The sequence below is a fragment of the Pogona vitticeps genome, chromosome 6 (assembly GCF_051106095.1).
Source record: "Pogona vitticeps strain Pit_001003342236 chromosome 6, PviZW2.1, whole genome shotgun sequence".
In the NCBI taxonomy this organism is placed as follows: Eukaryota; Metazoa; Chordata; class Lepidosauria; order Squamata; family Agamidae; genus Pogona; species Pogona vitticeps.
This window is the reverse complement of record NC_135788.1, coordinates 81,605,240-81,619,250: the sequence shown is the minus strand read 5'-3', so window position 1 is coordinate 81,619,250 and position 14,011 is coordinate 81,605,240. Positions and strand designations below refer to the sequence as shown.

The window sequence follows — 14,011 nt, the reverse complement described above, 5'->3', positions numbered from 1 at the left end:
AAAATTTTCTGTTTACAGTAAGCATGTTTAAATATTTTAACTTCCATTAGAAGCCCAAAAGTTATACTGCAGCAGCAGCAACACTTAACATCAATACTCAGATGAAGATCGACTCACATCTTAACAAAGTGTCTCCAGCTACTGAAAATATATACAATGATGATTTCTACACTAAGCAAGATATAGTTGTAACTGCACTAGATAATGTTGAAGCAAGGAGGTATATTGACAGGTATGTTATTTAGGACAAGTTGTTTACAGCAAGATTTGGAATTTACATTTGTTTTGTGTATGTTCAACTTTTGTCTGTCCCCCCTCCCGCAACTTGCCGTTTCTTTTCTAGGCATTAAACCGGAGCTCACATATATGCACAACAGTGCAAGCAGTAGGTAATTCAAAGTATCCCAGGTGCAGTTTACAAATCCACTTCATAGGGAAGTTTCAAACTTTTGGCTGCTGTTGGTTTATTTTTCTGTTGCCATTTTACTGTTATTTCTGGGGAGCTTTTGACAGAGTGTAGCAGTTTTCAAAAAAGATACTATGCTTGCTGCTTTATAGTAGCAGCTTCTTCTATGCAGTGAACTGTAGCTTTATTAGAACTTCTAATGGATTGACACTGTTAACATGATAAATTATTTAGTTGCCAATATGTCAACAAATAGATATTGTGAGATCCTGTTAAAATGGCATCTGTTTTATTCAAAAGTTTTAAAATGACTTTTAGTAGCCACATTCTGACTTAACTGTGTGTCTTCTAATACATTAGATGAACATATCAGTGACAAAAAGCTATAATCTGTTAGCAGATATGGTTAGATGTCTGAAGAAGTGGACTTGTCCAAGAAAGCTCACATTAAAATATAACTTTTTTTGTCTTTTGTCTTTTTTATTTTTCTATTGTTTTTGCCTGATATGCTAGATGAATTATGTGTTCACCAGACAGATGACTTCTAGTGCTGCAGTTGTAATACATGTTACATTGTTGCAAACCATCCTGAAATCAAATCTAGGTCAACATATAGAATTTAAAAATATATAAATTTATTTGAATTATGGCTTAAAATGACTGCATTTACCTGTGTAGTCTAACAAAGTGCAGAGAGTAAGCTATAGTGCTATAGATGAAAACGTTCCCAGTTTGAATTTTACATTTGTCATGAAGCCACTAGCTTAGTGGGCTGGGGCATTCTAGGGCTGGGAATTGAATTCCCCACTATACCTTCTGGGTGTAGAGCCAGACTCTGTGGCCTGATTTTCTGATGTTCTTGTTTCTTAATTGTGATTTCCTAATTTACAGTTATGCCACTAATGCCTTATGTGTGTATAAGCTTTATATGTGCATTTAATAGAAAGGCAGGGTGTAGTTATTTTTCATATAAAATTTTTTGGGTTTGTCAGTTGAAGTCTTTTTTTAAAGCCAATTATCTTCTACAAAGTTTTTTTTTTCAACTATACAGGTTTAATTATTTGCTACTTCTTTAACTGCTTTGATTCTAATCCAGCATTTTCCTGGGATTAGCAGTTTGGTGGATGAGTTACCTGCTAGATGGCACTAATGCTGTAGTTCAGGAAATTTGCATTACAGCTGTCTAGGAGAGAATTTGGAGAACCCACCACACTACAAATCCCAGGGTTCTGAAGGATAGAACCATGGTCACTGGAATGGGATTGAATTTACATAATGGTATATTGCAGATATAGAATACTCAAGCCAGAAAGTTGTATTGTCACCTGATTGTTCTTCTATGCTCTGTTGGGGCCCTGTATGTTGTTTTACTATTTATTTTTCACTTTTTCTCCTTCTGTGTAGCCGCTGCCTGGCAAACCTACGCCCTCTCTTGGACTCTGGAACCATGGGAACAAAAGGTCATACCGAAGTTATCCTGCCTCATCTGACAGAATCATACAACAGTCATGTAAGTGTTCCAGACGTGAAAGCAGTGTTCCTTGGACTGGGTAAATCCATAACTCTTCTTGGATCTCCTTACAAGAGGATGATGGTTTTGAATGGCCCAATGCTCTATTTTAAATTCAGTTGTGTGACATTTTTGTAGATAATCCTGTAGTTTCAAAATAGCTGCTTAAGCACTTTTAAGGTTCTTGGTACTTACATTTAGAAAGGTATCTGGCTGCAGAGCCAGAGGCTTTGAGTTTAATTCTCCCCCCTATACTTACCTGACAGGGGCTGGACTTGATTATCAGATAGTAATAATAATAAAGCAGATGAATCCTAATGCAGGAGCAATCTGTCTAGCTATCTGCCTTTTTCTCTTTCTTTTTTTTACATGTAGCGAGATCCACCAGAAGAAGAAATACCATTTTGTACATTAAAGTCTTTTCCAGCAGCCACTGAACACACAATACAATGGGCAAGAGACAAGGTAAATGTTATGATGCAAAGATCCTCCATAGGGCCGCCATTTTCACCGCCTCGGTAAGCGAGGCAACACAGTGGGTGGCCATTTTGGAACCGCCAATCAGCTGTGTGAAAATGGGGCCTTTCGGAGGACTGCGGGGGAGGGAACCCTCCCCCCCGGTCCTTCCAAAGCCAACGCCGCTCAGCTGGGTGAAAATGCCGGCTAGGGCTTAGGAAGGACTGCGGTGGAGCCCTCCCCCGCAGTCCTCGCAAAGCCCTAGCCAGCATTTTCCCCCAGCTGAGCGGCAGGAGCTTCTGAAGCCACCACCGCTCAGCTGGGCGAAAATGCCAGCTAGGGCTTGGGAAGGACCGCGGGGGAGCTTCCGCGGGGGAGGGTGGAAGTTCCCGCCGCTCAGCTGGGGGGAAATGGGGCTATGGGGAAAAATCGCTTTGCGATTTTTCCCCATAGGCAACATGGCAAAAAAGCCATCGCTATGCAGCTTCGTTGTTAAACAGAGTGCCCATTAAGCGAGGCACCACTGTATTTAATACTGTTTTCTTATAACTGTTTTCTTGTTTTAGTTTGAGAGTGCTTTTTCACACAAGCCTTCTCTATTTAACAAGTTTTGGCAAACATATCCATCAGCAGAAGAAGTATTACAGGTAATGGTCTACTTTATGATGCCTTTACATGTCGTTATTGTTTAGTCGTGTCCGACTCTTCATGACCCCATGGACCAGAGCACGCCAGGCCCTCCTGTCTCAAGAGAAGACTCTTGAGAATCCCCTGGACTGCAAGTAGAACAAACCTATCAATTCTGAAGAAAATCAACCCTGAGTGCTCACTGGAAGGACAGATCCTGAAGCTGAGGCTCCAATACCTTGGCCCTCTCATGAGAAGAGAAGGCTCCCCGGACAATACCCTGATGTTGGGAAAGTGTGAAGGCAACATGAGAAGGGGGTGACACAGAACAAGATGGATGGACAGTGTCATTGAAGCTGCCAACATGAATTTGACCCAACTCCGGGAGGCAGTGGAAGACAGGAGGGCCTGGCATGCTCTGGTCCATGGGATCACGAAGAGTTGGACACGACTTAATAACTAAACAACAATAACAACTTGCTATAGCTGATTATATCTAATAAATGATGTACTGAGACACTTCTCAGTCATGTGTCTAGACTTGTGTCCAGTTACCCAACCAAGATATACCACAGCATCTTATCAATTAGTTGTAATTAGCCAAGGTGCATTACACATACCTTACATGAACACCAATAAGATTCCAGCCATTAGGTTGAGCAGCTTTCCCCAGCCTCTGATGTCTTGGACCCCATCTGTCACCATTCCTGATCATTGGCCATTCATTCTGTCTGGAGCTCTTGGGAATCACAAAACATCACATTGAGAAAGTCTTCTGTAAAGAATATTTTTGAGTTGTTTCCAAGGCAGCAGCAGTTTGCAGATTAAAAATGAAATGTATAAAATTTATATAGACTGTAAAAGCGGAACACACATGTGTATGTTCAGGTACTCAATTTTCACTAGATATATTGAACAGGTGCAAGGTGTGGGTTGGGATTGATTACAACACTGCACTAATCCATGCTGTGGTGATAAAAGCATGTTTACTGATGGCTCTTAATTTACCCATTTTAATTGTAATTTTCCTTTTTCTAGAGAATTAAGTCTGGAGAAAGTTTGGAGGGTTCTTTCCAAGTTATCAAATGTCTCAGTAGGAGACCAAGAAGATGGGCCCAGTGTGTTGAATTAGCAAGGTTAAAATTTGAGAAGTATTTCAATCATAAGGTAAATAAGTAATTCTGGTGGCCAATATTATCAGTTGACAACTTAAAGGCAAAAGTAAAATAGTGTGTGCATGTTAAAAACACATTTTTTTCAATTTCTTTGCATCTATGTTGTTTTCTGGCTAATTTGAGAAACAAAGTTCTTAAATTTATATATCTGAAAGTTTTTATACTATACTTTGAAAAATGCAGTTAAACCAACAACAAACTAATAAATGAAAACAAGCACCAATTACACAACTTAGGAAACATTAGTTATGTAGCGTTTTCCTGTGTTGATGGACTGTATGTTATCAGGTGGGAAGGAATTTCACAATAGCAAGACTCATGTATGATAGATACTGAAGGGTTGAAGTTTTAGATCTTAACTGATAGATAAGTTTCAGGTAAAATATGTTTCTTGAAACAATTTGGAGCCTATGTAAAGGTCAAGGCTGTAAAGGTCAACCAGCAACTTGAATTGATTTAGAAGTGAAAATGAAACCTTTAATTAATTATTTCTGTTCTGTGGTATTGCTGAGTGGGATTTTTTAACTTCAGGATGACTTATTTGCTGGAGCTATAATCAGGTACAGTGGCTAATGGAGTTTCTTTGATGAGATTTCCCAGTAGAAATTATGGGATTATGTATTTTAACAGCTAATGAGAATGCCTGTTTCCTTTATGTTAAAAATAAACTTGGATTCAAAGAACCTGAATGGATTTCAAGGTACATAAAGCTGATATATGGTTAGCTATATTTAAAAAAGGTTTTTTTCATTTAGGCCCTCCAGTTACTTCACTCCTTTCCCATTGATACAAGATTAAAAGATGGTAGTAAGTACAGTAAAATTTTAACTACATAATGATCAGTATATTTTATTTTGTTGCTTTTAAGAATTAATTTGCTTTCTTTTAAACCTCCAGGTTTGTTTTGGCAGTCACCAAAGAGGCCACCTTTTCCAATACAATTTGATTTCAATGATCCTTTGTAAGTAAATGCTTCTTATGTTTTTGTTTTTAATTTATGTCTAGCCTTTCTCCAACTTCAGGGCCAAGACAACTCACAACTTGAATTAAAAATAGATACAGCATAGAACACAATACATTATAATACTGAAGTACTAATTAGTTTTCATATTAAACATAAGTACTGAATTAAAACAATTAAAAACATTTAAAAACTCAAAAGAAAAAGTACAGCACCTGTTTATTTAAAGGCTGCTTCTTGGAAGCCAGTGGTTCAAATCCTGTTGCTTAGTGTAGTAAGCTACACTAGAGTGGTCCCACTGAATCAGTGGAGATTTGTGAGTCAACTTTTTTGCAGGTTCCATTGATTTAAATGGGCCTAGTTCAACTATGACTTTAGCATAATACGTTGCAACCAGAGTAAGCTCATTTGAATGAATGGGATTTATAGAGGAACTGATTCTCAAACCCACCATCGATTCAGTAGGCTTACTGTGCCGTGGTAAGCAACAGAATTTCAGCCAATAAATGGTAAAAGACCTGCCTAAATAATGTCAACCTGCAGAGGCAGGTGAGAAAGGAGAGGGCAAGCCTTGTCTCCCTTAACAGGAAATTTTACACCCTGGGAGCAGGTGTCAAGCAGTGCTCCTCTCAAGTCCTCACCAAACGTGTTGTGAAGTAGGAAGGACAGAAAGAAATCTTAAACCTATATAAACCTATATAGGCAGATACAGTCTTTCAGAGAGCCTAGGCCCAAGATATATGGGTCTTTATAAGTCATTACATAGTGGTGCTGCGTGTTAAACTGCAGAAGCCTCCGTGCTGCAAGGTCAGAAGACCTGCAGTCGTAAGATCGAATCCACACGATGCAGTGAGTCCCTGTCCCTTGTCCCAGCTCCCACCAACCTAGCGGTTCGAAAGGATGCAAAATGCAAGTAGATAAATGGGTAGCACCATGGTGGGAAGGTAACGGCGTTCCGTGTCTAGTGGCGCTGGCCATGTGACCACGGAAGATTGTCTTTGGACAAATGGGTTGGAAACGGAGATGAGCACCACCCCCTAGAGTTGGACACGACTGGACAAATTGTCAAGGGGAACCTTTACCTACCTTGAATTATGGAAATGGACAATTAGCCTTTGTTATTATAAAGGGCAAAGATCATGTACCATTTGTGAGTTTATAGAACCAGTCTAATATTGGTGTTCACAAGTATTTGGTCAGAATTGGAATCTTACCTCTTTTAGAATGAGCTCTTATTTTATGAGCGGAAACCCACCCTCATTGGGGAAAGTGAGTTTCCTTTTTGCTGTAATCTCTCTGAGGTATTTGACATTTCATGTAATTTGCCTCCGTAATATGCATGTTCATGCTGTCATCACAAAAAACACCTTTTTCTTCATGGGAGTTACCACTTTAATTTCCAGTACAGTCTGGAAGTTTAAACAGTATTAGGCTGGTTTGCTGCAAAGAGCTACCAAATACTCAGGCTCCTTAGTCTTTATGTATTTTAAAACATCCTCTTTAGACAGATAAGGCCTTTAGGCTAGAATGATGGGCTTCTGTGTTTGTACATTGCTAGCTAAAGGCAATGCCTAAGTATATATTCACAGTTGTATTCTGAAGAGATTTCACATTTATTTGGAATTTTTTTTTTTTAAATGTGTGTGTCTCTTGAAAAAGAAATTAAAGGATGAAGAGGTTTAATTAAAGTCAAACTTGTCCCCTAATCCTTCAGCTAATTGAAATACCTGCTCAATGAGCTACTTTGTTTTTTCTTGACAGCAGCTGTTAGTAAGATTTACAGTATACATTACTGTGCAACAGTTTAGTGAAAATTTTAGTAATCTCCCCCGCCTTCTTTTTTTGCTCCTATCCAGGCATTACAGCTTCATACTGAGTACAGCAAAACTATTTGCAAATATTTACTGTATCGCTTTTACAGAAGAGGTAAGCCACCACAGTATCTTTGTTTTTGTGGTCTTCTCTGGTAGTTTTGCAAACTTCTTTAAAAAGTCAAACATCTTTGTGACAAGTATAAGAAAAATTTATTTGATGATCTGATGTGGAGAAACTCTGCAGTTTTGTTTTTATGGATAGATCATTATCTGGTGAGGTTTAGATTTGCTGTAACTCTGATCTCTGCAGGGTGGGGAACCAATTAAGGAGGCTGATGGAGCCAAATGGTTTCCTGCTGGCCCATTGGAAGGCCTATTCCATGGCAGTGGTGCTGGTGAAGAAGTGATGCACAGAATCTGCAGAGTCATCCAGTGGAGCTCTTCTGAGTGGTCAAGGACCTATTATAACCTGGCCTGCAGGAAGAGAATAGACCACATAGCTTGCTGTGAAGAATTTGTACGACATTTTGCAAGCCAAGTTGCTCAGATCTGCTCTGATGTTAATGTTATAGTTGATACAGGTCCTGTGGGTGCAACTGTGGGCCGTTTGTCCCAGTTTGTCCCATTTGTTCATGGATAAATTTCAGTTTTTGCAGCTTGATGATGTGGACAGGACCCTTGGAGAGGTGAGATCTACCACGTGTCTGCAGGACCCTTTCCCCTCCTGGCTTGTAAGAACTGCCAGAGAGGGACTGGCTGAGTAGGTATGAGGAGAGGTGCATACCTTGTTGAAGCAGGGTAGGATCCCAGCATGCTTAAAGGAGGCAGTAGTAAGATTGTTGAAAAAGATATTTACCACCAAATTGCTCATGTTCCATTCTTGGGCCAGGTGCTAGAGCAGATCCTGGTTTCTTAGCTTCAGGAGTTCCTAAATGAGATGGAATATATAGAGCCATTTCAATCTGGCTTCAGGCCTGGTTATGGGACAAAGACTGCTTTGGTCCCTTTGGTGGATAACCTATGCCAGGAACTAGACAGGGGTTCTGCTGGACCTCTCAGCTGCTTTCAGTACCATCAACCATGGTATCCTTCTGGCCCATCTCTCTGGGATGGGATTGGGAGGAAATGTTTCACAGTGGCTCTGGTCTTTCCTGGAGGAGAGAGCTCAGAAAGTGGTATTGAGGGACTCCTCTTTGACACCCTGACTGTTGACCTGTGGTCCCACGGGGTTCTGTTTTGTTCCCTATGCTATTTAACATTTCCATGAAACTGCTGGGAGAGATTTTCTAGAATTTGTGGGTTTGGTGTCACCAGTCTGGATAACATCCAACTCTGTCTCTCCTTTCCGTCTTAATCCGAGAAAGCTGTTTTGGCTCTAGAGGACTGGATGAGGCTGAACAACGTAAACCTTAATCCAGACAAGAGAGAGGTGCTTTTGGTCAGTTGAAAGGCAAATCAGGGAATAGGGATGCAGTTGGATGAAGTTACATTCCCTCTGAAAATACAGTCGGGCAGCTTGAACGTGCCCCTGGATTTGTCTCTGAACCTGGACATCCAGATTTTGGCAGTGGACAGGAGTGCCTTTGCACAGTTAAAACTAGTGCACCAGCTCTGCCCATTTCTTGAGAGGTCTGATCTGGCCATGGTGACACATGCCCTAGTTACATACCCGGTGGATTGCTGTAATGCTCTCTATGTGGGGCTGCCTTTGGAAAGAGTTTAGAAGCTCCAGTGGGTCCAAAATGCCACAGCCAGATTGCTAAGTGGGGCTGGTTACAGGGAACAGATAACTCCCCTGTTACAGCAGCTCCGCAGGCTGTCAATCTGTTTCCGGGCACAATTCAAAGTTCTCTAAAGCCCTAAACAGCTTGAGTCAAAACTATTTCAAAGACTGCATCTCTGTTTATGAGCCTGCCTGGGTGTTAGGGTCCTCAAATGAGGTCTTTCTTTTGGTCCCACCAAGGTGCACTTGGTGGAGACACAGGAGAGGGCCTTCTCTGTTGCTGCTCCCAGACTTTGGAACTCCCTGCCATGGGAAGCTAGGCTGGCTCCATCCTTGCTGTCCTTCTGCTAGGAGGCAAAGACCTTGCTGTTCAGGCAGGCTTTCCCTTAATGATTGGTTGTTTAAGAAGAGTTCTAAAATGGGGTGGTTTGTATTTTTGTTTTTTTTAAAATCTGTTTTAGTAGTGTTTTTATCTAACATTTCAAATATAATGCTTATTTAATTCTTTTTAAATATTTGTATAACCTACTGTTTTTAGCTTTCAAATATTATCCTTTTTAATGATGTAAGCCATCTTTTAGGAGAAAGATGGGAGATAGGTAAACAAACATTGCAGAATCCAGCCTTTAGTATTATAGTTGAAACATTTGTTCTACTATTTATAGCAAAGGGGTTTTGATTCCAAAGTCTTTGCTATGACTAGAGAGACTCTGAATCAGTTCTGTATCAAATATCCCTATACTATTTATGTTCCTTATTTTTCCTGTTATTCGACTTAATAATATTATTTTTTTCTTAGTAAGTAATTAAACTGAATGCATTTTGTGGGCTTTATCCTCCTGTATATTCATCTGTTTAATAGGAAGAAAACAGATTTGAGTTATTACATGGATAGCTTTGTCATGGATTTGTGTTTTGTGTTAGTATACCCATAACTCCACATTTGTTTCCATGACCTAGATGGTACATCGTTTCATATCTGACACTATTGTTCTTGACCAAATTTAGGATACCTCAGAAGAAACAATTTTAAAGATAATTTCTGGGCTGAAGATTCATGAGTTTCGACCTTCTAATAAGGTAAGTTTAGCAAATGAATAATGTTCTTCATTCTACCCCTTATTGTTTTGGTGTTAATGTTGCCCATGTCTGCATTTTTATTAGAGTTTCCGTAGCTTGCGTCCTGTTTTATTTCCTGTACAATATCAGTTACCATGTACTCAATTATGCCTTTACATCAGCCATTCTTTCCTAACATCAGTCCTCTTTCTTCAGTATGAGGTAGCAAGGGCAAGCAACAATTGTCCTTTAGATCAGCAGTCCCCAACCTTTTTGGAACCGTGGACTGGTTGGGGAGTGGGGGCACCCCCATGCTTGTGGGTGTGTGTGTTGCGCTCATGGGGGGATGTGTTGTGCTTGCGCGACATGCTCACCATGAGCGTGACATGCCCACCGTGCGGGACGGGGATGGGGATCTGTCTCCACAGCCCAGTCCTGGTAAGGCTATGGACAGGCACCAGGCTGTAGACCTGGGGTTGGTGACCTCTGCTCTAGATCAGTAGTTCTAGCCTTGGTTCTCCAGATGTTCTTGATGTAAAACTCCTAGAAGTCTTCACCACTAGCTGTTCTGGGAGTTGTAGTCCAAAAACATCTGGGGACTCAAATTTGGGAGCCACTGCTCTAGATAATATTGGACTACACCTACCATGATCCCTTACCTCTGGCTATGCTAGTGACAATGGCAGTTGGGGGCTGAAAACATCTGGAGAGCTACAGTTGCCCACCCTTGCATTTTCAGGATGCATATAACCATTATGAGAAAATAATTCATGTGAAATATATTTCATATTTTAAAACATTTTATAAATGATAATTCTTTTCCTTTTTTATTTTCCCTTTCCAAAATTTGAATTAAGTGCTATTAAAAATAGATGAGACGTTGGATAACTTAATTTAAGACTATATTCACTTTTTCATATAACATAAAAATAGACTTATTTTTGTTCAAGTTATAAACCTAACTTAAAAAAATATATTTAGGTTTTCTTTCAGTGGTATATTCTCAGGAATCTAAGTATCTCTGGAAGCAAACAATTTAAATGTATATATGTTGTTGAGCGTCATATTTACAGAAAGCCACACTAGGGTGCCTTTGCAAGTGTTCCATAAGATTTGTAATTGCAGAGGCACAATTTTTGCTTTTGAAATGTGTGCTTTATAGTGTTTTATAGAACAATCAAACAGTTTTTATGTTATTAAATAAATCTATGAATATGTCATTCTTGTTGATCATATAGTATGAGATCAACATTTCATCAAATCTGTGTCAATCAACTAGACTCTTGTACAGAAAGGGGTCTTGGAGTAATGTCTCCTCTGTTTCTCATTAATATTTGTAGATTGTACAGACAGATGAAACAGTGAGGAAACCAGATCCTATTCCAGTAAGTAGTGAAGATGAAAGGAATGCTGTTATTCAGTTGGAGACTGCCATATTGGCCAATGAAGCTACAAAAAGTGAGTAGTAGTTACTAGAGGTATTTCTATGCCACTTTTCAAACTTAAACAGAACCACTATGGGCAGTGAATGTCAGATGGTTCACATCATCTGCATCTCAGATGCAGGTGAGATGCACATTGGGTCTCTTCCAATGACCTTGGTAATTGTGTGAGTCATATATATGTTAGCGTAAACATGCGATAATTCAGCAGGTCCTGGTGGTAAGGTGACTCAAGCAGATACAATATATCTTCTATACACAGTCCACATATATACACTTGTGCATCTGCCTGTGTCCAGTCAGCACAGATGTTGCATCATCCTTGAGCCAGCCCTCCTGAGTCACTATTACTCAGCACTTTAACACACCTGAACATTATGGCTGCTCATTAAGACATTTGTACTGCTCAGGCCTCTAATTTTTTTTACTTTGGCAATATAGAACAAAGTTGTCTCTTAGATACAGTGGGACCTTGACTTACAAACGTCCCTACTTACAAAAATTTTGAGTTACTAAAAGCTCCGGCCGCAAAATTTTGCTTTGACTTGCAGCCAGAGCTTCCAGTTACGAAGAGAAAAAGGCAGGGAAAAAAGGTGGGGAATTCAAACCGTTGGTGGCGAAGAGGCTGCTTCTTTACCCCAATGGTTAGGAAAAGGGAGGCTCAGTCTCCTGGGCTTCCAACACTGCCCCGACCGCCACGCTTTGACAGTGCTTTGGAAGCCCAGGAAGCTGGCACCCGGTGTGGTGGTTGGGGCAGCGTTGGAAGCCCGGGAAGCCAGCACCTGGCACAGAGGTCTGGCTGGCTTTCAGCTTCCTGGACTTCCAAAGCTGACCCCACTGCTCCATGCCTCCCGTCCCTGCTGTAGGAGGCAGTGGGGACAGGAGGCAGAGGGCAGCGGGGGCAGCTTTGGAAGCCCGGGAAGCTGAAAGTCGCCCCGACCTCCATGCTGGGTGCCGGCTTCCTGGATGTCCAAAGCCCCTCCACTGCCCTCTGCCTCCCATCCCCATTGCCCTCTGCCTCCTGTCCCTGCAGGGACAGGAGGCAGAGGGCAGCGGGTGCAGCTTTGGAAGTCCGGGATTTTTTTCCTTTGGCTAGAATGGATTAATTGGTTTTCAGTGCATTCCTATGGGAAATGGTGTTTCGACTTAACAAAATTTTCGAGTTACGGCCACCGGTCCAATACGGATTAATTTCATAAGTCGAGGCACCACTGTATCCCCTTTGTACCTAGCAAGAGGGCAACAAACAAAATGATAAAGAGATGTCAGTGGTTAATAGTCTAGCTGCTACATTCTGAATTAGCTATGATTTTTTCTGCATGGTTTTCATAGGCAGCTTCATGTAAAGTTCATTACCCCAGCCAAGCCTTGCTGTAACTGAAGCATATATGACTGAGGCTTAGGAAGGGATACAACTGATGTATGATGGATATAGTTGGTACATTTACCATCATGCTTAAAAGACATCTGTATGAATGTTTTTTCCCTTAAGGAAAAAAGGGTAAATTAAAAGAATAAGCGTTTCAGTATATTTAAAAAGTGACTAGGAATCCCTACATAATTCTAAGCAACCATGACTTTTGTTTTGGGACAGATGACTTACAAATGAAGGAACTTGCTTTTGAAAAGGATGATGACAGTAATGGGCACATTGACTTCATAACAGCAGCTTCCAATTTACGAGCCAGAATGTATAACATAGAGCCAGCAGACAGACTCAAAACAAAACGGATTGCGGGAAAGATTATCCCTGCCATTGCAACTTCTACAGCAGCCGTGTCTGGCTTGGTGAGTGAAGGAAAGTGCAGTCCCTGCCCCCTGCTTCAACATCTTTGACTAATGGGTAATTAAAAACATAGCAGAGATAATAGAAGAGCCTCTCTCCCGCTCCCTCCCTTTCTCTCAAGTTCAGCTATGTGTAATTCTATTTGACAAAGTTGTCTTTAGCATTCTCAAGCCCACTGTATTTGCTCCAACATGTCCATATGTGCTTACTTTCATTATTCACAAATGAGTTACGTTTGTACCATGTCCCATAAAAAGCATTCTGGCACTGAAGACTTCTAGGTGAATTGCCTTATTTGTAAGCATGAATACAAAATGTTGGTCCTACCCCAACTCTCCGTACTGCTGTAGTTTCCATGTAGTTTCCTTTTCTTGAAAATAAAAGTATTATGTAGACTAATCTCTTCACTAGATTGAAATTGGCCAAGGAGGGATAGTTTCTGTACAAAAGCTCTTCTGCTCGCCTGGAACCATCACTTGACATGGCCTAACCATGGTGTTCACTTGAGTTCTGCACTGAAGTGTCTTTTGGATAGGAACATGGTCTCTTGTCAACTGGTCTAAAGTGGGAGCTTGGACACGTTATTGTTTGGACCACTAGTTAATCGCTGGAATGCAGTAGTAATAGGTAACTGGGGTAGGTCTGTTAAAGCAGTGGGTATTTTGTGAGTTGACAATTCCATTGATTCAATGGTCCTACCCAGGTTACAGTTTAGTATTGGACTTCAGCCACAGAATCACATAACCACTATTGTAAAAATATATGTTGTATTTTCAAAACTCTGTGAAAAACCTATTTGGAGGGGTTGGCAGCAAGTTTTCTGTTCTTGGATAGGCCACATAATACCTCCCCCCCCCCAAATTCAGAGTGCCAGAGGTTCACTTCCTGTTCATAAAAGCCTTTTTTGTGCGATTGTTTTTGTTTTTAGTAGAAGACATGGTGATGAAGCAGTAAACATCTGATTTAAAAGAAATGGCATCCCCTTGAGGTTTTGAGGAATAGCAGGTCTCTTATTTCAGCTATTTTCCCCTAGGAAGATGAATCTGTGGGCA

The 14,011-nt window shown here is 40.6% G+C and overlaps 1 protein-coding gene across 2 annotated transcripts in view; it reads left to right on the top strand.

Annotated features, from left to right (window-relative positions):
• The window catches only part of UBA6 (ubiquitin like modifier activating enzyme 6), a 55,575-nt gene that overhangs the window by 33,942 nt on the left and 7,622 nt on the right, over window positions 1-14,011 (top strand). For both annotated transcript variants that reach the window (XM_073003969.2, XM_078377662.1), the window contains exons 19-29: window positions 51-232; window positions 1,811-1,916; window positions 2,292-2,381; window positions 2,939-3,019; window positions 4,038-4,166; window positions 4,930-4,981; window positions 5,072-5,135; window positions 6,992-7,061; window positions 9,681-9,752; window positions 11,072-11,189; window positions 12,768-12,961. In XM_073003969.2, the coding sequence (XP_072860070.2) occupies window positions 51-232; window positions 1,811-1,916; window positions 2,292-2,381; window positions 2,939-3,019; window positions 4,038-4,166; window positions 4,930-4,981; window positions 5,072-5,135; window positions 6,992-7,061; window positions 9,681-9,752; window positions 11,072-11,189; window positions 12,768-12,961 (1,158 nt within the window). The remainder of the gene's footprint in view (window positions 1-50; window positions 233-1,810; window positions 1,917-2,291; window positions 2,382-2,938; window positions 3,020-4,037; window positions 4,167-4,929; window positions 4,982-5,071; window positions 5,136-6,991; window positions 7,062-9,680; window positions 9,753-11,071; window positions 11,190-12,767; window positions 12,962-14,011) is intronic.